General features: G+C 45.1%; 1 protein-coding gene across 2 annotated transcripts in view; it reads right to left on the bottom strand.

Annotated features, from left to right (window-relative positions):
* Window positions 1–392: 392 nt before the first annotated feature.
* The window catches only part of SLCO3A1 (solute carrier organic anion transporter family member 3A1), a 318,207-nt gene continuing 293,565 nt past the window's right edge, over window positions 393–25,034 (bottom strand). Inside the window, exons 9-11 of one of the 2 annotated variants that reach the window (XR_009562876.1) lie at window positions 20,639–20,703; window positions 5,704–10,236; window positions 393–1,059 (exon numbers count right to left, since the gene is read on the bottom strand). Coding sequence is in view for 1 of the 2 variants with exons in the window: in XM_030873196.2 (XP_030729056.1) it covers window positions 977–1,059; window positions 9,994–10,236; window positions 20,639–20,703 (391 nt within the window). In the remaining variant the exon portion in view is untranslated. The remainder of the gene's footprint in view (window positions 1,060–5,703; window positions 10,237–20,638; window positions 20,704–25,034) is intronic. The other variant, XM_030873196.2, reaches the window with a different exon arrangement.

Raw genomic sequence — 25,034 nt, 5'->3', positions numbered from 1 at the left:
TAATTCCAGCCAGGGGCTGGGAAGCAATGAACAAGTACCATTTCTCCATGCCCATTCTCTGTGAGACACGGTGCTTCCTTCACACTGGATTTCATTGAAGCCTTACCACAATTGTGTAAAGCAGGCGACAGCATTCCCATTTTACAGATGATGAAAGTGGGGCTCAGAGGAGTCAGATCACTTCCCCAATACCACACCAGTAAGCGAGTGCTGGGATGAGGATTTGAACCCAGGTCTGTTTCGGCTCCAAAGACTGTGCTCTTTTGAACTATTCAAAGCCCGTAAATATAGAACACACACAGCCAGAAACACTCTCCTCAAGAGTCTTTGAGGATTGTCCTACTCAAGACACAAGAGAGAAAGATAATAGAGATCACAGCGTGAGACTGAGCAAGAATTAAAATAGTGCTTTTAATATAATTCTCAGCAAACGTACAGTATGTACTTTACATCACATATTTCTAGACTGCTCATCTGGAAAATAGAAGCTGCAAAAATACAGAATACCACACTCAAAATCTATTGAGTATGTGCTTTTTTTCCCCCTCTGTTCTATGAAACAGGGTAATTTTTACCCCCTCCTATTAAAATCCAGACTCAGCTGCTTTTGGAAGAACTGTTGGAGCCCTCGGTCAGAGAAGCATTCCCAAGAGGGAGTTTTCTAAAGCATGTCAGCAGACCATCCCCACAGGAGCCAAAGGAGGGAATGGGCAGAAGGAAATTTGCACATCTGGTCAATATTACTCTTTAGTGATCCAGGAAAATGCCTACTCCAAGGGTTTGGAGGACTCCTGGCCACAGACACCTGCTTAGTCCTCGTCACAGGCCTGTGCTTGGGGCCTCAAAGGACCACATACTGGCCGGAGAGTCCTCACAGGGACCCTTGGGTTCTCGGGCGGGGCAGAGCACGCTAAGTCAGGCCCGCGAGGTCTGTGGGCGGTGGCGGGCTGTTCTGTGCAGGACGAGGGCCAGGCCCTCAGCTTCTCACAAAGGAGTCTTCTGAAGGTGACTGTGACTCGGGACAGGTTTTCTCAGTCTCAATGTCTTGGTACTCTGTGCCTAAAGGGGGAGGGGGGAAGAGAGCCAAGAGGAAAAAGAGATCGGTCTTTTCTGGTTTTCCTACTTATTTTTTAGGCTTATATAACAGCATCCTGGCCTTCCAGTGGAATGGATAAGAGCAGGAAGTCATGTCAATAAAACACTACGTTTTGCTCCACGTCACCCCAAGGAACCAGACTCCAAGCCCGAAGACCTTTATGTCGGCCAAATTTTTCTGAGAAGCGCATATCTATACATGTCTGTACCAACACCTACGTGGATGTTTACCCTATGGGAAGGAATAAGCTGCATCCCCGTCATCAACTTATCTTCATCCTCGTAAGTCACCAGTGACAGACACTGTCACTGCAATCTCTGTTGAACAGGTGGCTGTGTACCAGAGGGAACTTCCTGGCATTCTAACGTCATGCTTTCTCCTCCAGCATTTGGGACCAGTTTGCTTTTCATTCAGCCACAGAGGGTCACCACATGCTGAGTGAAAGAATCTCCTCGTTGGAGCAAGGTTTTTAAGCCTCCACAACACTTCTGAAATAGATGCTGCGGCTTCATTTAAAAGGCACGAAAAACCCAGCTTCGTCCCTGTGATGATTTACAAGTTGTGTAGGTCTCCATGACCATGACATGCAGCTTTCCTGTTCGATGATAGCCAGAGCGGTACCATGGAAATCCCCACTCATTTCCTTGTCCTCTCTAGACTCTGACCCGGTAGTACAAAAGGTGACAATGTGGAAATGTCACTCCTTTCCTCAGGATTTTGCAGCTGAGACCTGGCTTATAGGAGATGCAGCTCACATGTTCTGGACAGTTTGGAGAATCCTTCTCAACTTTCACAAGGTTCAAGTTCTTTTAGTCTTGGGGGCTCTGTTAGAAGCCATGGGGGCAGGGAGTTGGGGAAGGTGGGACAGAAGTGAGAGAGATGGGGTTGGTTCTTGTGTGCAGAATGAATCAGGCAGAGAATGATGGGGAGATGGTCAACTTCTGCTGACGTGGCTAAGGTGGAAAAAGGAAGGAGGAGTGTTTCTAAAGGTCTCCAGTGTTTACTGAAGGAAAAAAAGTTCTTCTCATTTTAGATCTCTGTGCCGGTAGGCAAAGTTTGGCAGAGGTTTTCACTGCCAGCTCTTGCCTCATTTCTCTATGGAATTATAGACTTTTGTAGGGGTTTCTGACAGTAGATGCCTTCCTGGCTTCATCAAAGCTTCCTGAGGAGCCAGCCAGATCTGCGTTCTCACTTTGGTGGCGTTTGTGGTGTCATGGAGAGAGCACTGGTTCAGGAGTCAGACAGACCCGACATTGGCTCCTGGTGACTTTCTAACTAGCTGTGTGACCTTGGGAAGCTTTGGTTTACTGAGCCTTAGTTTTCTGATCTGTAAAGTGGAAACAGTGATACTTACCTCACAGGAGAGGTGTGAGAAAGCTGCTGAGAATATTACCTGGGATCAGGCCTTATGGCCCCTGGCACGTGGGTAGCAGCCTCATAATAAGCATGAGCTTCCAGCCCCTTTCCTCCTTTAAGGGGCTGGGCTAGAGCACAACTGATGTGTTAGCTGGGTTCCTCTTATAATGAAACTTCCTATGTTGCATACTTCCACTTCATTTTATGGTCTTCGATTATAAAATCCAACAGTCTTGACAAACCCATCTCCACGAGAGTTACCTTCTATTAAGTTAGCATGAATTTAAGAGGAACATTATTTTCTGGGATGTAATGGGATGGTAAAAATCTCAGCCTACAGGATGTTAAACCTCCAGAAAATTTACTATGGTTGTTCCATCTGCTCCTGGTAAGAGAACATAATCACTTTACCTCACAGAAAAATATTCAGAATCGGTGCTAATCATCAATTACTGATTGTTGGCCTGAGTCGTTAATACAAAAATCAAAACATCTAGAAACTCTGTTCCTAAAAGTCTAGTATTTGATAATAGAGCAAGACATATCTCCAACCAGTGACTAGCATCGGTGTGTCTGAGGCCCTGGCCTGGAGCCGAGCTCCTGAGGTTGATGCTGAGGACTGCAGGGGTGCCAGGTGGGAGGGGTGTCCGGGGTCTCTCCCACTGGAGCTGATGACCAGTGCTGAGGACTGTCTCCCTGGCATTTCAGCACTTTGAAATTGCATTTCAAAATGCATTAGAGTGGAGGCATCATCTCCTGTTTCCTCTTACCTGCCTGCTTCTGGTAGAACATCCCAAATAAGTTATCACTGGGCTCTGTGGTTAAGACTGGGAACAACACAGGAAGAGCAGATGTCCCCAGAATACAGCTGTTGCCATGTCCCCGTTGTTATGATAGGGGGCATGCGAGAGCGTGGGGGGCATCTGCAGTCCATTTGAGTTGGAGTCTTCTGAATAGGACATCCCTACAGGTGGGAAGGGTCTCTCATTTCCTGCCCAGGATGGAGGGAGTACCCATAAAGGCAAAGAACACGAGCTTTGGACTTGTTGACCTGGGTTTGAAACTCGGCTTTGTGACCTTGAGCCAATTCTGGAAGCTTTCCCAGACTCATTTTCCTTTCGTGTAAACTGAAGTTTAATAACTGCTTCTGCCTCACAGGACTATGGTTGAGATTAAACGAGCTAATACATGTGATAAGCTGGTTCATACTAAGTGCTTGGTAAATGTCAGCTACTATTATTATTAGTTATTATTCATGCTTACCAATTATTCCACTGGGCATATCTACTAGCTTTCTAGTGCCAAGGTTTCGTCTTGGAGGGAAGAAACTCGAGACACTATTCAGTATCTGGATTCAATCTCCTTTGTCTTGTTCCTGCATTTTCCCCTCCCATGTCCAATTCCATCACTTAAGAAAAACAGATGATTACTCTGGTAGAGCTAGGAAGTGAGTGTCAGGGCTGGAAGAGACTGTAGATTGTATAGTTCCAATTCCCCTCGTTACACAGGAGAAAGATAATGTTGCCTTCATTGCAAACCCTGACGACAATGGGATACTTACCTCTTTCTTGGAAAATGGGATACCTGAATTAGATTTTTAAGGCTGAAGGACCCTTCCAATCCATGACTCAGCCCAGGCTACAGTGGCCTCTGCTGCTACAGTCCATCAGACTGTATGCCATGCTGCTTCAGACCTCGTTGTTTTCCAGAACAGAGATCAGCATGCTACAGCCCTCCCTCAGCCAAACCCAGAGACTGCCTGTCTTTGTAAATAAAGCTTTATTGGAGCACAGCCCGCTCATTTGTTTACACATTGTCTCGGGCTGCTTCCCTGCTATGACAAAAGAGTAGTGGCCACAAAGACTCAATGATCCTCAAAGCCTAAAATGGTTACAACCTGGCCCTTATGGAAGGTTTGTGAACTTGCTCTGCTGGTCCTGTCGATGGAGGGTCTCTTCCCCTGGCTCCCTGGCAGACATCCACTGCTCTTTGGTTCTTGTTTTCTAGACCACCGGCTCTCTGAAGCCTTCCTGATTCTTGATGCCATGATGCAGAACTTCCCAGCTCCCTGAAACAGCCCTCATTGCTCCCAGACACAGACAGACAGACAGACAGACCCTGGCTCTTAAAATGACTATTCTATTGCTTTTATTTGTGTTCAGGTCTGTTTCAATCATTAAACTTTGAGTTCTTGGAGGGTGGGACCATGTCTTCTCTACCTTTGTACCTGGTTCAGAGCCTGGCACACAGTCAACATTTTAATGAAGTAGTGAGTGAATAAACACATCACTGGAAATTATCAAGCTCATATAATGCTCCCCTAAATGGCACTAATCCTGCCAAGGAAAACTGTGCTACCATGTGGAGGGTCCCTGAGAAGCATGAGCTCTGTCCTTATCTCCATGGCAGTCACAGATTTCTAATGTGCTGGGGAATCCTGGCTTTTCTGAATTCCCCATTTCAGGCTTTTTAACTCATGTCCTCCCTGCCATGATAACCAAGCACTCTGAGGTCACCTACAAGCATGAGGGAGGGGAGACACAAGTGGGTGGCTGTGTGCAGACAGTGTAAATTCCCGTGTGATCCTAGCAACAGGCCCCGCAAGAGGCATCTGAACAATGTCTTTCTTGCATGTTCTGCCAGTTAAGAGATTCCTCTGTTTTACCAATTTATTCCTGAGTAATACCCCAGGGGGGCTAGGTCCAAAGGCTAGCGGTAGGGCTGGTCACTCTCAGAGATTAAGTCCTCACAGCTGTTCAGAACTCAAGAATTTGAACTGAGTTGGGAGAGGTGAATAAGGAGGAAACAAGGAGGGAAGGGCAGAGAGGAGGAAAAGGACTCTGTTTATGCCTCAAACTAATTTCCAGGCTCAATTTAATTTCACTAGCACCCTCTCTTGGAAAATGTCGCACCTCTGAGGGATTTGATCTGGATTCTAACCGAAAGGGAAACACAGACCATGGCTCAAAGGAGGCTGTTGAGAGGCACTGACATGAGCTCAGTGGAGTAATTAAGCCCCTACTACGTGTCCGGCACCTTCTCCTGGACAGATACTGGTTCTCCATCGAAACAGGTAAGAACAGCACAAGACAGCAAATATTCTGTTAGACTGAAAAACTGCTTGTCTGTTTTTCTCCCCTCATCCAAACCAAACCAAACATACAAACAACAAAACAGTAGGGTGAACACCACCAAAACATACAAACAACAAAACAGTAGGGTGAACACCACCAAACAGGACAGAAGCTTACCCTGTCCTGTCCCTCTGCTCTTGATTGTATAATCAGCTGCATTGATTTCTACAGGTTGAACTTTATTGCTTCACGTTGCTCAGGAGTACATTCAGGACTCCCAAACAGGGCTTAGAACACAGGCCTGGTGGGCTTGACTGGGTGGAGAAGAAACCACACTTCCCATGACCTGAACAGCGGGCAGCAAGAAAAACAGCCTTGTAGGCTCATGCGGAACCAACAGCTGCTTCTCCTCAGAGGGTTTCCCTGTGAGTATATATATGTTTCCATTTTACATGCTCCTCAGGAATGGCCTGCTTTGGAAGTGTGGAAGATAATCTATTAGCAACCACGGCAGAATCTTTTTCCTGAGAAACCTCCTCAGGAGTGGTGTGGCTATCATCCCAGGGACCAGCTGGCCGCCTTGAACAGAACATTTCTGTGGGTCGCCTTGGGCCTGCGTGCAAGGCATGGGAAATGTTGCCACGCCCGAGCGAGGGGATGCTCTAGGTTATTATTGGAGATGGGGAAGTGGAATCAGGGATTTGAATGTAGAGACACCACTTAACCAAACTCTACAAATCATCACTAGGGGAAGCTATTCCACTGGAGGGTGGGGAGAAAGAAGCGATTTTTATGGAGAAGCACGTTCCTTCCTGCTCGGAAGACATTAGGAAGTCTGTCAAAGGATTCCTTAGAAGCTCTTGGTTTCCCCTTATTACTTTGCCTGTTAAGGGCTGCTAGCAAACTCCTTAGGGGACTCGTGAGCAGAAGCATCTCTGGCTCCTTCGTTAGCTGTGAGGAAAGCCCACATGCTGCGGCCTCCTGGAGTGGCAGTGTCCCTGGGGTGCCTGGGAGCTTCACAGCCTTCCTCTGTGGAGGCGTGAAGAAGGCAGCAAAGCTGCTGGGCTTCCCTGACAGCGCACAGCCTCAGCAGGAGGAAGACAGCAAACTCCGTCCCCCAGAGACAGAGACTCTAGAAAATGTGTTCACTTCATATGCAGGAATATTACTGGTAGAAACCTTTTTGGTCTATATGTAGGAGTTACAAAAACCTGTCGCAAGTTGCAGCAAAGAGAGCCTTTCCATCCATCCCTGGGCACCTTCCACTAAGGTGGTGGAGGGCTTTGTAGCAGAAGAGAGAGAACGTTAGCATTCACTTTCTAGGTTTATTCCGTCCCTTACATTTTTGTTTTCCATAAGTCCAATGAAGATCTCCCCAGGAAATCTTTCCATTCAAAATCCTGCTCAAGGGCTTCCCCGGTGGCGCAGTGGTTGAGAGTCCGCCTGCCGATGCAGGGGACACGGGTTCGTGCCCCGGTCCGGGAAGATCCCACATGCCGCGGAGCGGCTGGGCCCGTGAGCCATGGCCGCTGAGCCTGTGCGTCCGGAGCCTGTGCTCCGCAACGGGAGAGGCCACAACAGTGAGAGGCCCGCGTACCGCAAAAACAAACAAACAAACAAACAAAATCCTGCTCAAAACCAAGCAAATAATCAAGGGGCCGGATTGGGAAGGGTATGTACAATGGTTCCTTGTAGCACAAAAGGAAAATTAAAGCTAGACTAGGTTTTCCGTTCTGGAGTATGGGAGAGAAATTCAAATTTTTAACGGTGACAACACCACATGTTAGAGCCCTCTTACAAGAGGGGACTTTAAATTTCGATCCAGTTGTTGATAAAACTGAGCCCTGGAGTTGTTTTCCTTTGTCATCCTAACCTCTTATTCAGCCTAAAATCTTAGGAAAAATAGCCCAAATGCAAAGAGTTTTCAAAAATCTTTTTTAAAAAACAAAAACAAAAACACAAATAGCCCCATGAAACACGAGGTTCTGCAGCCTCCGTGGGTGTGGACTGATTTGGGGGAGCTACACGATCATATACAAGAGGGCAGTGATCTATTAGCAATACATTTTCAAGACAAAACCAACCCAACACCTATACAGGATGGAATCACAGCCTCGGGAGCCACAGAGTGTACACAGTTTATGAATTGTTGGAGAACAATCCCACCTTTAACTAGTTAACATATTGATGAGCGTCCCCATTTTCAGGAACAAGGACAGACTCAAGCAAAACACAGGAGGAAGCTCTTCCAGAAGCATCCTGTCCCGGGATGCAGCTGATCACGGTGGCTCCGCACCGCGACACAAGCTTCTTTCGGGCATCCTTGCTCCGTGGGGCTTTTCTCTAGTTTGGGGCTGTAACTCAAACTGCCCCATTTACAGTGTTTGTTAAAAATTCATCACAATGCCCCTCTCCCCCCGCCCCACTCTTTTCTTTCCTGATTCTCTTGTGGCCTTCTAGATGACCTGAAAATACGTGTCTGTCTGAGGTGAAAAAGCCAACCAACCAACCCATCCTTGGGGTCTTTCCAGGCCCAGGAGTGGCCTAGATCAAGGTCACTGCAATAGCATGAAAGGTGGGTTAACTGGACCCTGTGTGTGCATGTGCGCGTGCTCTCTCTCTCATAAGCTCTGCCCCTTCTGCAAACGGCCTCACCAGGCCGAGTCAGCTGGATGCAAGAGGTTTTCCTGTGATTCTTACCCCAAACAACGGTAGGTTCGCTTCTAGCTGTTTGAGATTCAGCCACTTTAAAAACACATACAGACAAAGGCCTCTTAGTTCAAGACTGACCCTGAAGATATTAGACATTTTCAGGCAGTGAACGTGCAGTAGCTTCCAGGAGCTTGTGGGTCTGTTATCCCAGACACTACATGCTGCTCAAAGCTTGTGCTAGGGAACTGTTCTTTTTTCCGTCTCCTCTCCCCAGAAGCCCTGCACCCATACACACAACCCACAGCTGAGCGTGTCTCCGCTGCAGGTTGAAAAGAACACCTCTTGGCATGTGAAGCAGGCATATGAAAGGGCTTCCCGTGACAGTGATCACTGAATCATGGGGAATAAATGGAGAAGGCAAATTTGCAATTCATCACGTTATCCCCTGTTGCCTCAAATGTGATCCTTTTAAAGGCAGGGTGCATATACACTCTCTTTTTTAAGCTTTTTTTTTTTTTTCTTTTAACACACTGCATATTCTTGTTTTCACAGACTATCCAAATGAGGATAAAATGATAAAAAAATTACAATAGATTAATTGCATCCCTTGAATAACATTATATTTTTGGTGCATTAAAAAAGGAGAAAAGTAAAAGCAACGAGCGTAATAAATTCGGCCTAGAGAACTGTGTTAGTGACTGAAGGGTTAACACAGATTTGAGAAGTAGTTAAAAATAGTATCAGAGGATTACACATACAACAGTTTGAAATTCATATGCATTGCATTTTTTTCCTTAAAAATGGCAAAATGTTTGGCAAATGTAAGCAAATGACTTGGACTAGGTTGGGTTTCACCGGCTCTGAGCGAAGTCAGTCATAGCCAGGCGAGGCCCACTGCTTCCTGAGGTCACTCTGCGGGGCTGGGGGACGCACCCCAATGGGAGGTGCTGCGGGGAAGGGGAGGTGCTGGCCCCCCCATGTCTGGCTCCCCCTGGGGCCCTCAGTCTTGAGAAATGGAAATGGAGCTGGTGAGAGGTGTCAATTACAGTCTCCAGCACAGATCACCCTTTAGCATCGCTGAGAGAACTCTGGGGCCTTGAACCACATGTGTAGACTGGGTGAGTCGTCCACACAGCGACCCATATTGCAAAAGTTAGAGAAGTGGGCCTCCACTCCTCCGACTTGGGTGCCCCTCCACCCCCGTGTGGGCGGGGAGGGTGGCATGGGGTGTGTCACTAGTGCTTATCCTGGCAAATGTTGTCAACTTGGGTTTTTTAGTAGACTTCTTTTTTTTAATATATATATATATTTTTGTTTTGTATGTGTATATATATCCAGAAAGGTCCGTCCTCCAAGCCGGCCACCACTGTTCCCTGAATTTGGCAGTGCCTGTTGCTTGCAGCTGTCGGCATCCTGAAAAAACCATGAGGTGCCTTCAAAGAGTAGACTCTGAGCCCCAGGAGGTTGCATGTCAACCACGTGATCCCACGCTCTCCTTACTTTGAATCCTGTCTGGCTCTGATTTTGAGAAAAAGGACAAAGGTGCTGTGTGTACATGTGTGTGTGTGTGTCTCTGTGTGTATTGAGTTTTTTTTTTTAAAACTTTTTTCTTTTTTTTCTTTTTTTAGGAAAAATGACCCTTGGATGACTAATACAGAGTTCAACCCTCCTTCAGTCACTATAAAACAGACTCCATGTTCTCACACCACTCATGATCTTCAAGGTTATAGATAAATTTTGTCCTATGTGTCTGGTTGGCGGGCACAGGGTCCCTCCCCAGATTGTCTAGGGTCAGAGTAGAGGCAAAGAACTCACTGGTGCTCAGCCCGCCCTCGTGGTTTTTGATGTATCGTTTATAGTTTTTCCTCAGGCACTGCCACGTGGTGGTGTAGAGGAGGAAGGCAAAGGACTTGAGCGCAATGGCGATGCTGACGTACAGGTATCTGTAGGCCACGTTGTCGTAGAGGACGCAGGCGCCTTGCTCCCCACAGAATGTGCTCCAGAACAGGCAGGTGGAGTCGATGCCGGCCCCGAAGATGAGTGGTGGGGGGATGAAGCCTGTCAGAGGGAAACGGACAGTTAATGTTTGGGCTCGAACGGCTGGTTCGATGGAGAGAAGGGCTCCCCTGTCCCCGTACGTATCTCTTCCGACAGGACCGCAGGGTTCGTGGACCACATTCAGTGGTTCTATAGCACAGTGGGGTAAAGACCCTGTCAGGAGGTCGAACTGCTTGGGTTCTAATCTCAGCTCTGCCTCTTCCTGCACAAGCCTGTGCAAGTTATTTAAGCCCTCTGTGCCTTAGTTTCCCCATCTGCAAGATGGGGTTAGTAACATCAGTCCTTCTCAGATCACTGTGAAGGTTGGCTCATTGAATACATGGAAAGCATTTATGCGTGGCACAGAGTAAACACAAATGACATCTGGGATCATCACCCACTGAGAGTCTGAGAAGGAAGAGTCTTCCCTGAAGGGAGACATTCTTGGTGTCACTCAAAGCAGTGCACCCTTGTAGAGGAAACTGCTAAGAGGCATCATACTCTGCGTATTGCTCTTTTGCATGGAGCTTCTGAGGCTGTGTGGGCTCTTGAGAGGAGGGAGTTGGAACCAGAGGGGACCAGAGGTTGAAAATGAGTACACTACACCTTATGTGTGTGTATATATAATACGCACACACACACATACATATGAAGGATGTGTTCTCACATATGTATATATACAAAGATATGTAAGTATACACGTGTGTATGGTTTAATAGCTGGAAAATATCTGCACACATACTGACAACTTTCCTTCCCCTAAATATTACCACTGGAACAGAATACTTTTCATTCTGAACCAGGAAACGGTTTTAAAACCTTCACAATAGATCATTTCATGCACCTACAATCAGTCATCGAAAAAGGCAGACGAGATGGAAACTATTCATCATCCTTAATTCAGTTCTCTGTTACTCTCTGCATTCATGTGCCTGCTGCTACCCCCGAGCTCAAAGGTTATCAGGCCTGGCTGCACATTAAAACCCTCTGAGGTGTCCTACCCGAGACCAATTAAATCGGAATATTGGGTATGTGGCCTGGTCATCAGCATTGTTAAAATAAAACATTCCCAGGCGATTCTGCCCTGTTGGGGGAAAAATGTTTCATCTGTATTATGGGAAAGCAATGGATGGGCCATTAATACAAATTAATTGCTTCGGAAGAAACAGTGTCCCCAAGGCCAGAATATGGTACCAATCATCTTCGGTGAGAAGCAGGAAGTGATCCCTGGAAGCAGGTGGTGACAATTCCCATATCCCAGTGCCAAGGTACCCTGATACCCTGAGCATTCTTTTCAGCCCTGGACTGAGTTTCACTTTTGTATTAAGGAAAATCCCACTGACAATTTGATGAGATATCAACCTTTCCTTCAGAAAAATACATCTACCCACAAAATCGCATCCACATTTCAGGGGTTTCATGGACCCCTGAAGTCCATCCATGATCACCAGAATAAGAATGGCTATGTTATATCCACAGCAGAGCCTCAGAGGGCAGCCTGGAAGAGGGGGGCTTAATGAAGGAAGCAGCACTTCCTTGGTTTGTTTTTTTAATTGAAGTCTAGTTGATTAACAATGTTATGTTAGTTTCAGGTGTACAGCAGTGATTCAATTACACATATCTATTCTTTTTCAGATTCTTTTCCATTATAGGTTATTACAAGATATTGAATACAGTTCCCACGCTATATGGTAGGTCCTTGTTGTTTATCTATTTTATATGTAGTTGTGTGAATCTGTTAATGCCAAACTCCTAATTTATCCCTTCCCTCCCTTTCCCCTTCGATAACCATAAGTTTGTTTTCTAGTCCATGTCTGTGAGTCTGTTTCCTTGTTTGTTTGGTTTTTTTTAACATCTTTATTGGAGTATAATTGCTTTACAATGGTGTGTTGGTTTCTGCTGTATAACAAAGTGAATCAGCTATATGTGTACATACATCCCCATATCTCCTCCCTCTTGCGTCTCCCTCCCTCCCACCCTCCCTATCCCACCCCTCCAGGTGGTCACAAAGCACCAAGCGGATCTCCCTGTGCTATGTGGCTGCTCCCCACTAGCTATCTATTTTATGTTAGGTAGTGTATATATGTCCATGCCACTCTCTCACTTTGTCCCAGCTTACCCTTCCCCCTCCCCATGTGCTCAAGTCCATTCTCAACATCTGCGTCTTTATTCCTGTCCTGCCCCTAGGTTCATCAGAACCATTTTTTCTTTTCTTTCTTTTTTTTTTTACATTCCATACATATGTGTTAGAGTCTGTCATACAGCGTTTCCTTGGTTTTAATAACTGGCCTGGGATGGCATGGGGACAGAACTGCATGATCCTATCAGTGCTGATGCGGTTGGCAGGGCTTCCTCCTGGGCCCAGGTGCCTCAGCACTTATCCTTAGCACTGTCCAACTCTGTCGATTGTTACCCCAAAGAGAAACCGCCCCCCACCCACAGGAAGAAATTTTCATTGAAACTGCAATTAAATCTCTCTGGCAGCTTGAGTTAATAAACTCCAAACTCAAATTCCCAATACAACCTGCTCCCTCTTTGCAGCTCCCAGGTCAGGTTGGTCTTGGTGGGTGGAAACTCACATTCCCAGCATTCTCTGCCCCAAAGGCTGCCCAGGTGTTTGAGACCTTTCTCACTAACCAGTGTGTCTTCTCCTGACCCCCAACAGATACCTTTCTTCATTTAACTGAAAAAGAGCCAACTGGAGGAACTGCCATGGCAACCACCGATAGACACTGAGCTACACTCCACATTACTTAGGTAAAGAAATGGCGATCTGGAGCCAGTTTAGATTGCGGATAGACCTGGGGATCAATGGGACAAATCTGGCCTGTTCCTGTGGCCCAGTGGGAGAATGCAGATCCATTCACTTGTCTATCTGTCAGAGTTTTACTAGGTTGTAATTGGCTCCCATGCTCCTCCCTCCTTTTCCTTCTGCCTCTCTTGTCCTAGCCCCACCCACCACCAGGCAATGGGAAGCCAAGACTATGACACCTCTGGTATAAGCTCTGCCAAGGGAAGGAACTGATGGTACAGGGCCGCTCGCTCCACAATGCCCGGGTGCCTGAAGAGTTGTATGCAAATCCAAGTTGGGCAAATCAGGTCATATTTTAAGCACATTGCAGGAAATGTACAGTATCATGGAACCATTCATTAATGCCTGCTTAAATTAAAAAAAAAAAATCCCTCTAAAGTGCCAATAGGTAACTCTTTCACATACCTGATCCGAGTGAGGATTTTTATAACATGGAGTTGTCTTAAAGTAGGGCATATTTCTACGTGCTAACGATGTCCGTTTTATCCTTGTCAAGCTTTACTATTGGATGACAAGGCCCTGGAAAGTATCAGAAAAAGCCTTCCAACAGAAATTAGAAAGCTAAGTGCCTAGCAAAGTGTTTCATGTTATACTCGATATTTTGGAGAGCACCTGTGGTCAAGATGAAAGACCCTCTCACTTAAGGAGCTGAAAGGTTGGGGTAAGTTACTTTCGGTGCCTCCGTTTCTTGATCTTTTAGGAAATAATATGGCCTGCCTGGTCAGACTCGAGGTGAGCACTCTGGTACAGATGAGGGGAGTGTTATGCAAGGGTCTGGCCCTTCCATATGGCCAGAACTTTTGCTACCTTATTTATCTTGTACAGGGGACTTGGGGGTGATAGTTTAGAATAAACTCTGGATTGGGTACCTTACGAGTCGTACCTTATAACCTTTGTGATAACCCTTTTACATTTCTGAACGGAGGAAATATTAGCTTTCTTTTCTGCCAAGTTCATCTTTTCCTTTTTGACTTAAAATGCTTTTCCAAAGGGGAGCTCTAGCTCTCAGGTCCTGAATTCCAGGTGTGCAGAGAATATTAGAGACGAAGCACTTGCTGGATCTCTTACTTAGAGGCCTTTGCCATTCTAGAACTCATCTGATTAGTGACAGAAGGGAGGTAAGTTGGGTGAGGTGTATGTTAGTACCTACTTCTGCTGTTATGTCCTCAGTTACCTAAGGAAGAAGGAGGCAAGTGATGATAATGAAGTACTTCTTTAGAAACCGTGTGTTTTAAAAGAATGCTCTCCTCCCTGGAGCCCGCAGGAACCGTCCTCTCCCTTTTGAGCTCTTTTCTTCCTAATGTTTCCTTGGGAGAAACTCACAGATGAAGTAGGCATTAACTAAGGTCCCATCACAGGGACACTGGGAACCCACCATATGTTGGGGAGGGTATCTGGAAAGCTCAAAGCTGTTACTGGCTATTACAGAGAATATTAAAAGGATTAAATCTTACTTCCTATTACACTCAGGCCCAAATTGCAGCTATATTTCAATGCAAAAATTGCAGTGCCGCTTAAGGAAATTGTCTCTGTTTTCCTGAAATCTATTAACAAAGATTAAACCTCGGTGTCTTGTATCTTGGTTACTTAATTCACTCTCTGGGTTGAAAAGGCCAGGCCTATTTATATTCTTTGGTCTAAACTTAAAAGGTGAACAAAGGCTTTTGGAAGAAAAATAAATTCACATTCCTTTATGGGACAAGATGGAAGCTGCAAATTACTCTTGCATTTACATTTCAAAAGATATCCATTCCTCTCCCAGCTTACCTGCCAAGACCTGAATTCACCACGGAATCTCTATTCAACCTGATGGAATTACTGTTACCTCGAGCGCAAGCTAGAAAGGGATGTCAAAGTATGTTCTCCTGAAAGGGTTAATGAGTTTCTCTGTTTCAGCAATGCCAAGAAAGAGACTGGACTGTCAACATCGTCCAGCATTGTCCACGGGCACCTGACATTCCCTTTTCTTAAATCTGAGAAGTTGAGAGGAGCTACTCTATTCTCATTTCATTCCTGGCTGCCTTGTTAAACTCACTGAGGCTCAAAGACCTTAAATAACCTGCCAAAGGCCTCATGACCAGTAATGGCAGAGCTGGACTCAAGCCCGGGCATGCCTGACTGCAGTGGGGTCCATGGCAAGTATCCGATATCACCTTAGAACAGGCCAGGATGTAGATCGTGGGTGGTTCAGGTCCTTCAGGAGGTCAGATAAATCACTGGTGCTTAGTAAATGTTTGCTGAATAAACAACTAAATGCAGAGGTGAGTGGAAAGGGTCTCCCACACATTCCAGACCCTATATCCTGCGCCCCACCATCCCATGGCTGGGGGCAACGGCCTCTCATCTGGGGTCTCTGGCTGGCTGCGCTTACTCCTTACGCACTCATTTTACGTGTTCATTTCTCCCACTTGCTGTAGAACTTCTTTATATTCAAGACTTCACAACGGGAGCTCAACAAGTGTTTGATGAACCACATCAGGAGCTTCTAAGACGTACTTCTCCTAGACCAGCTCACCAATGACCCAAGACCCAAGGACAGTCTGCTCAGGAATGACACCTGTGTACAGAGGTGCACCTTGAGGTTCCCAATGCTCTTTGCCAGCAGGTTGCTCGGGAAAACTAAGAGCAGGCATTTGTGGAGGAGAGTTTGTGGCAGGTGGTGAGTCAGCCCAAGTCATCCCTCACAATTCCCTTGAGACCCCTGTGTCTGTTACCTTATCCTATTAAAGGCTTCTCTGTAGGCCCAGTCCCAGAGGCTCAAATCCTCAGCTGTATCTTGTGCTTCTGCTGTTTCTCTCTTGCTTTCATCTAGTCCCGGTGGGGGTGCTCCACATTACCTCCACAATATGGCTTCCATCTGTCCTTGCCTTTTCATCCCACTGCCTTACCCTGGTCACCTTCTCTTCTTCTCAGTGCTTTAGTTATCCTGCATCCTGCTGAACCACCTTGCACCTTTCTCCCAGGTTGATCTTCCTAACTCAGAATTCTGAATATTTCCATCTCATACCATCATTTGTTCCACACTGGCAATGACTCAGCCAAGTAAAATCCTTTTTCCCTTGAAATTCAAGGTCCAAACTCTCCTAGCCCTTTACGTTACCCATACTTGCTTCATTCTCCTACTGGAGAGGGCAGGCTCTGGCTCCCACTTATTTTTATATCCTTTGAAGCATCAAGAACAGTGCTTTTGACATCGCATGATCTCAGTGTATATTTGTTTCCATTCATTTAATTTGGTGTAACATCTACGGCATGCAGTAGACCTCCAGGAGCAAGATTCTGGATCAGACCTTCGAGCGGACGTTATGCCCACACCCAGAGAGAAAAGCGGTGATCAGGCCATTTGCAAAAGGATGAAGAAGGATGGATTTGATTACATCAGGCATTCTGCTTTGAGTAGGTCATTCAGTTTTCTCTGTATTTCCTGACCTATATCCAGCTCAGTCTTCTCTCCCATTCAACTTCTACTGCTGTCCTGGGTGACCTGAACTTCTCCATGGACATGGGCGTCCACACTTTGGCCTTTCAACAGCTCACCCTCAATGTCAAGGATGTTCCCATCCTCTCTAGTCATGCCACACACTGGGTTTTGTCACTTCACAGACACCAAAGCTTTGGCCACAGATTCTAATTCTTTTTTACATGAATTACTACATCCAGTTCCTATGTTCCTTTCTCTCTCTCCCCTCTCCTGGCTCACCTCTTCCTTATCCAGCCCAGGTACCATGGTCAATCACTTTAGCCTCACTGTGACCACCGTCCTTAATTTCTTTGCTTCACACTCCTTCCACTGCACCTACCACTGATACAACCAATGGCATTCCTAGGCTGCCACAGGCTGCTTGGGAAGCTCTTGGTGCCACACTGACATGGGCCAATGCATTCTCTGCCCCTGCCCTTTCTAACACCTCCTTTCCTTTGGCATTTAAAGCAACAAGGGGAAAATAACCTTGCCTTCACTTCTGGATCTTGCTCTCTATACTCCTCACAGCCAAGTATCTGCAAAGAGTGGTCTCGCCTCGCTGCCCCCACTTCCTCAAGCTCCGACCCACCAATGATGGTGAATCAAAGACTGAGCCTTGAGACCAGCACTGTCCAGTATGATAGCTACTGGCCACATGCAGCTACTTAAATGAAAACCAATAAAAATGAAGTGAAACTAGTTTATGGAAGCCACCTTTCAAGTGCTCCATGTGGTACAGATTTGGAGTATTTCCACCATCACAGAAAGTTCTGTTGGACAGTGTTGGTCTATACCACTCCCAACTTGCTCCTCATACTGGTCTTCCTGTTTTAATAAATAATATCCCCATGCACCACATGATCCAAATCTTTCATAAGGAGCTGTCACTGTGGATTCCTCCTTCTCAGATACTCCAGTCTGTACACTTCCATTCAGAGACTAAGCCTTGACAATTCTTCCTCTACCCACATCTCCCCATCTTGGTAGCCAGCATCTCAGCTTGGGTCTCCAGCAGCTACTCTGTTATACCAGTGGCTTGTTACTCAGTTCCCACATTCTCTACATGGTAGACAGTGGGCCTTTCTAAAAATGCACAATGGCTCTTCAATGACTTCTTCTGCCTTAGGGATAAAGGTCAAACTTGTCAAAAGGGCAGCAGCCCTTCCCTGACAGCCGCCCTCCCTAGCCCCATCTTCTGCCAGTCCCCCCAGCCTTCCTGCAGCCCCCAAACATGCTTCAGCCTTTGTTCACTTCCAGGCTTTTACTCCTTTAAGTCTCTCTGTCTAAAGCACTCTCTCCTTTTTGCTCAGCTGTGTAACTCTTCCTCGTTCTTTCTTCACGTCTTAGGTAGACAGCACAGCCTTTCAAACCCACACCCCTGTCCCCATCCCCAGGCCAGGCTAGGTGGCTCGCCCACATGTCCCCCATCACTTGTGCTGACTGCATCTCAGATCTCGTCACACTGAACTGCGACGTCCTCATTGTATCCCCATTATCTACGTGGGGGCCAAGCACAAAGGTTGACAATGTCATGAAATCTGATTTCTCAGTTGGCCCTTCATAAACAGTAAAGGTGGTTAATCTTATTGGGTGCTGCAGGAAATGGAACCAGGCCAAGTGCAAAGACTTCTTTGATAAGCCACTTTTAATTAAAAGATGAAACTGTCCCATATCTTTCTAGAGCCATTTTCTAAACTGTGATGTGTGACCCATATGGGTAATACAATCAGTATGGTTGGTCATGATCCACTACTTAAAAAGGATGGAATGGAATAGAAAGTAGCAGAGGACATCAATGCATATTAAGGGTGAATATTTTTCATGAAATCTTTGCTTCAGCTATATTTGTGATATGTGTGTATGTACTGGGCCATACACTGTAAACCTTATCTCTTGCTGTGGCTCACAGAGGTTGAAAAATAAATACTCTTCTAGATAATGCTTGGTTGATTATTCCTGGAGCAGACATACAAATAGAGAACCAGCTTTAGAAACAGCATGTCACATTACACACGCTCTATAATTTTCAGTTCTGTCTTCAAGTGTCCTATAATTTTCATTAACTTTTCAAAAATAGCTTGCAAATTTTCTTTCATTTTGTGCTATCAAAATTCTGAAGGCTAATTTTTACCAGCTATACTGAGTCCTCAGCATCTGTTTAGAGATACAGAGACCTCTGCAGCAACTCCATAGAGGGAGGGCTTTCATCTTCCCTAGTCAGCTTCTGAAAGAACTCCCTAAGAGCAGCACTGAGCTCACTTACCCGGGTATGGTCCACGGAGCTCTGAACACATTAGGTGCTCAATAAATGTCAGTTTGAACACATTCATTCAACATTTTCAGAAATAAGGGTCCTGAACACATTCATTCAACATTTTCAGAAATAAGGGTCCCCTACTTGCTACCTGATATTACACATTCATCTGTCCATCCACCCAAACCAGGGTGAAGTGGGGGAGCATCACCACACATGCATTTTTCTATCCTCCCAATGATAAGAGAAAAAAAAATCAGCATAATTGGTACCCTGTGCAGTTAGAGAGCTCTAAAAGCCACTACAACTTCCAGGAAGGCTTAAATGTTTTAGTCTGAATTACTGCTGAACTTGTTTGAACTAGGTATTATTATACCTAGAACATTTCTATTTTCCATGAACCAGAAATAAGACAAAGGTGCCATTTAAGTTTCTCCATATGTACCAATAGACGTGGATTGATAGTGATTGAGAAGATTCTGAGGTCTTGTCCTGGGCATGGCAAAAGTGATCACAGCAATTGATTGAAAGTTGTTTGCTATAGACAGAGATAGGGCATGTGTCATGTATTTGCCATTCCCCAGGGAAAACCTTACCTTATTAATGGATTTAAGGGTGAATAATTTTCTTTCACTTATCAATTATATAGGAAGTAATCTCGTTCTGCAAGTAATAAAATCTATATATATTCATTCAAATTTTAAAAACAAATTTAGAAAATATCATTTATAGCCTCACTATTCAATGATAATAGCTGATACCATTTTCACATCTAGCTTTCCGGTATTTTTCCATATTTATGTATACTTTAAAAACATTTGCACATATATTATAGACCTCTTTTTCCCCCTCCACATATCATGTGCCTTTTCCAAGTCTATGAATATTTTTCTTTCCACAACTTTAAAGGGGAACATAAATCCTACTGGAATTAGCACTCATAATGGACTTAACTAATTCCCTGCTGTTGGGTATTTAGGCTGTTGCCAATTTTTAACTTTTATAGACATTTTTATAAACATTTCTATAGTTAATTCTTTATGCTCATCCAGATTATATACTATTTGGAATGAGAAACTTTATTTTTACTCTGAAGATATAGGCCATGGTTACTTCCCTTTCCACATCTATTTACCATTTAATGTCCATTAAAGAAGACCACAGCTTTATTATCCAAGAAAAAAAGTTGTCCTATCTTGATCTTGGCCTTGACAAAGGGAGTTCATAAAGCAACAGTGTGGTCTAGAGGGAGAAGGGTTACCTTGTTGGCCTTTCCAGCTTCTCCCCAGCCAGTCCCAGCACCCCGGAAGAATCATGGGCTATTCCCATCCTGTTTTCCCATCTTAAAAATTGGGGCGTTAGACTTAATTCCTTCTATCCATACCAAACCTTGGAATGTAGGGTCTATAGCATGAAGGTCATATTTGCCCCATCCAGGAAACCCAAGGTAAATAAACTAAATCAGTTTGGAAAAATTTAAAGGATGCAAAGTTTCCATCTGCGAAGCACTGTGAGAACACCTCTCTCCTCGAGCTGGAAGCCCCATAAGTGAAGCATTTCACAAGCTGCTCATGGGTTGCTTAATGAGGGTTCCAAATGACCCCATCAAATTTCTTTCCCTTGGGTGCCATCGCTTTTCCTCCTTATGCCAATAAGAATTAAGGGTGGTACAAAGCCATAGTTGATATCAACAAAAACTCTGCAATATCCAGGGAGTGTGTGAGTTTAGGTCTAAACCCTGAGCAAAATTAACAGAATTGATGTTTCTCTTGTTTACCAAAAAACCTCATAGGAAAAATGATAAACTCAAGAAAGGGGATGATTCCACTGATATGTACTCACCTGGTTATAAGCATCCAATTCATTATTGAGGAAACAAAGAGATAATACGTACCCAACAAACGGAGGAGGAGAAAAAGAACTCCCAGGGCGTAGGATTTGAGTTCAGGGCTGACTGTTCTACATGCAAAGAAAAGAAGAGGAAAAAAGAAAAGATGCTTATCACTCCACTTTAATTAACAGACCCCAGAGTCATCTGCTGCTGTCCGTCAGAGTCCTTCTGTAGAAAATTATTAATGGTTTTGTGCTTTTGGTTTTTTTTTCACTTTCCCTGCCTAAACTCTGAAAAATCCCTGCAATTGCAGTGACATGAGTTTAGGAATTTAACAGTGTTTTTTATTAACTAAAACTAATCTTCTTATTTGAAGGATGGGATGCAAATTTGGTCCACAAGGTCTTTCATCTTCCCTGGTCAGCTTCTGAAAGACCTCCTTAAGAGCAGTGCTGAGCTCACTTACCCGGGTATGGTCCACGGAGCTCTGAACACATTAGGTGCTCAATAAATGTCAGTTTGAACACATTCATTCAACATTTTCAGAAATAAGGGTCCCCTACTTGCTACCTGATATTACACATTCATCTGTCCATCCACCCAAACCAGGGTGAAGTGGGGGGGCATCACCACACATGCATTTTCTATCCTCCCAATGATAAGAGAAAAAAAATCAGCATAATTGGTACTCTGTGCAGTTAAAGGCACTTTGCTTTTGCTGGGACAGGGAAACATCTTAAATTGGTGGGTATATGTATCTGAGGAAAATATTGACAGGAAAGACAGTTCCCCTTATGCTATACAAACAGGCAAGAACCATAAACACCTTTGTCATTCTAGCACCATTTTGTGAAATCAACCAGACTAGCATGGGTCGATTCCCTAGATGAACCACTTGTGAAATAATCCATTCATCTAGATCCAGTTTCAGTACCTTTTAAATTGGAAAGGTACCTTCATATAGTTGCATCACTTTGTTTTGAACCGAATCAATGTTCTGGGCTTTGGCTTACCCACAACCGTCCCCGAGCATGATCTTTTCACACATTTTCTAGCACAGTCTCAGAGGGTAACACTTTCTGGGATAAGAGTGACAGGAGAGGGGGTTTGGAACTGGTGACCGATTCCAGATAGAGAGGCCCTCACAGCTGGTCATAGATCACCTGCGTTATGTCTCTTACTCTTGAAACTAGTATTTACTCAATGCTTGTCTTCTCTCCTTGAGGCCAAGGACTGTTTGCATCTCGTTCATCATCAGTGTGGTGTGTGACACACAGCACATGCTGAGTGAATGTATAAGTGGGTAGGTGGGTGGGCACATGTCTCCCACTAAGCCCCGGGCAGCCCTTGTCTCTGGTGTGCTGGTAGAGGGGGAGGCATCTGACTGACCACATGCGCTCCAGGTCATCCTGAACACCACCAGCAGAGAAACCTCCTCTTGTCCCGTCCCCATTATGAGTCTCTAGGGAAGATGGGGAGATAAGTGCACTACTCTGCCCCCCGGAAGGACCAGGCTAGACCTAGAGACAGTCCTGTGTGGCTAAGCCTCAGGAAACACCAGGAGAATTTCAGTGTGGCCGAAAGGCCAGGAAGACTCATGTGGTGCAGGAAGGACCCAGGCAAGCAATTCTGCAGAAAATAAACATTAGAAATAAAGTTACCAATGGGACACCTAAATCCAGTGGGATACCTAGTATACAAGATATATAACCCATCTCTGGACTTGGTAGCTAGAATACTATTCTTAACCGACCCCAGGGGTCATTCCTCCAATCATCCAGTGGCAACCATCCAATGACCTACCACCTGGTTTGAGCATCAGATGCGCATGCCTTTGGCTTCTTGGTATATAAGGCCAAAAGACACTGTCACGCCAAAAAGGACATGGATGTTGTTTCCACAATCTTTGCCCTATTTCTGAGATTTTTCAGAGAAAACTAAAAATGTGTTGTTCGTGGGGACATACACGTTCCTTTTCAATTGCAAAGAGTCCAGTATAAGTAAGCAGTCCCAGGGCGGCAGGTCAAGACTTTCCATTGAATGACAGGGAAACCACTCTCTGGCTGATGAAGCCAGATACCTGTACAATATCAAAGATGACATCAGTGTTTCTGGACAGAAACACGGTCAGTTCTCTTTCGAATGCGCGTGGAACAAAATCCAAGCTCTCTGGAGTTAATATTGGTGCCACGGTTTCACTTTTTGCCCATTCACTTGAAGGTACTGACTTGAAAGACACAAAGATAAAGGCAAATTCTCCTTATCAAGAAAACATGCTGCATAATGAGCTAGAGTACTTATCACTTGAAGTTTGATTTCCTTTTAGCTATCATGTCACTAGGAATAAAGTGAACAAGATGCTAAGATTTGCCTTCATATCCTGTTGGGAAACTGGTTCCCACAGGAGCAGTAATCCTTCTCGGCTTTAGTTACGGAGAAATGGAGGGTTTGGGTCAACGTTACTGAAAGCGCCAGGCCAGGCCAGGGAGAGGGCCTTAGCTCCACAACTTACTAGCTACGTGACCTTGAGGATACTGCTTAATCACTCTCTGAGCCTCTGGCGTCTCCCCAACTGAGCACTAATAAAGATGCAAACGCAGGAAGTTAAAACAAGAGTCCAGTGAGGGCACCTAAGTGGCTGCTAGTTGGTATCCTCCCCTGCGGATGTCCTGAGCACTGTTGTTGGCAAGTATGTTTCTGTCTGGAGTAAGAGTGGGAGTGGGTCTGTTGCTCTGGCACGTGACGAGGGCCGGTGCTCATCTGGGCTGTGGCTCAGACTGTGCCCTTGTAACCTCCCTAGAACATCTGTGATGGCAAATTGGAGTGGATGGTGATGGAAGATGGTTTACCCTGGACCCCTCAAAAGGCAAGTGGGCACATACCTCCAGCTATGAGGTAGACAAGGCCCAGCCTGGGTCCTCCAGGCCATCTGTTGCTGGTGCATTGAAAAGGAATCAAAGATTTCCTGAAAATCTCCTAGAGCTATCTATCAAGCTGAGATTTGGAAGTGATTAAGATTTCAAATGACTTTCTGCGTTTGGTCTGCCAGCTACAACTACTGAGCTGGGTTTTTGCAGAGGAGTCAAGGGGAGAGAAAAAAGGGGACCAGTCATTGCTAATGGCTGTAAAGGTCATTTTTCCTGCTTCTTGGTGCCTTTTGTGTGTGAATGGCACAATATAACTTCAAAGGAATTTCTAATAACAAAAAGTAATGCAGCCACCCTAAACCCATACCTGAGATCTGATGCGTTTTGTCCATGTGCATATTATATATAATCATCTTCCATATATAATTTCAATAGTTCATTTCATAAACACTTTTCACATGTTTAAGAATTTTCATTATCCCACCGAGCTGTGGTACTATAATTTAACTCACTATTCCAATTCAGATTTTTCTGCTATTATAGTTGACATTGTAACAAAAGTCTGTCTCCACTGAACTATTCTTCTCGTAGAGAAGTATTTTCTTAAGACAAGTAGCAATAGGTAGGGTTACCACATAAAAAATCTGAACATTTTTATGGCTGTTGACTTACATTTGCCACACTGCTTTTTGAAAGAAGTGATACGCTTCTCAAAGCCACCAGCAATATGTGATTTAACCCGTTTTGCCTTGCTTACAGCACTGGGTGTGAATTTTTTAAATTTATTTTTCAAATTTAATAAGTATAAAATGGTAATTTGCTATTGTACCCTTAATGCTTCTGCACGTGAAAAGTGCTTTACTAATGACTTTCTAACATAAGTACTTTGTGTAAATTCTTTTCCTCGTGAACTCATAACCAAGATCAGGAAGTGTGGTAGGCACAGTGAGAAAAAGAGGCCAGATAGAGCAGCTGGTGATGTACATTTGTACAGGCCGCATCCAAGCATTTCATTCCTACTTTTATCTCTGGCCCTTGGCATTGAATTGGTTTGTTTAGATAACTGCATCCTGGTGAGATGGATCTGTTTGCTGCCACTTCTGGTTCCGATGGATGCCAGAGCGTGGAGCATTCTGCTTCTACGTTCCTCAAACAGTCTAGATAACTTCGTAATTGTGTAAGTTACTCAGAATATTACTCAGTAATTCACCTTTGAGGCGCCTCATCTGCCCCCAGGACAGGTCCTGAGAGATGGGGAAACAGAATTACGGCAGGGGGGTGTCTCTCCAACCATCCACTTATACAAAAGCAGTCACTGCTTGCCTTCCATTAGCCACTCAGCCCTGCATCACACTTCGTCAATGAGCCCTCACATCTTCACGGCATTTGCACATAAGTGGTCTCGGCAGGACCCACACCACGGCAGGAGGCAGGCAGGACCCATGACATCACCTCTAGTTCCAGATTCAGAAACAAGTCTGAGGGAAAATGGGCCCAAGGTCATACAGCTAATCAGTGCCCGGACAGGAGCCAGACACAGGGACGTGGCTAGTCCAATGTCATTTTCATTTTACTCCAACCATGTGGCTCTT

This window comes from Globicephala melas, chromosome 2 (genome assembly GCF_963455315.2).
Source record: "Globicephala melas chromosome 2, mGloMel1.2, whole genome shotgun sequence".
NCBI lineage: Eukaryota > Metazoa > Chordata > Mammalia > Artiodactyla > Delphinidae > Globicephala > Globicephala melas.
The sequence above is the reverse complement of the archived record's forward strand: the minus strand, read 5'-3'. Positions and strand labels throughout refer to the sequence as shown.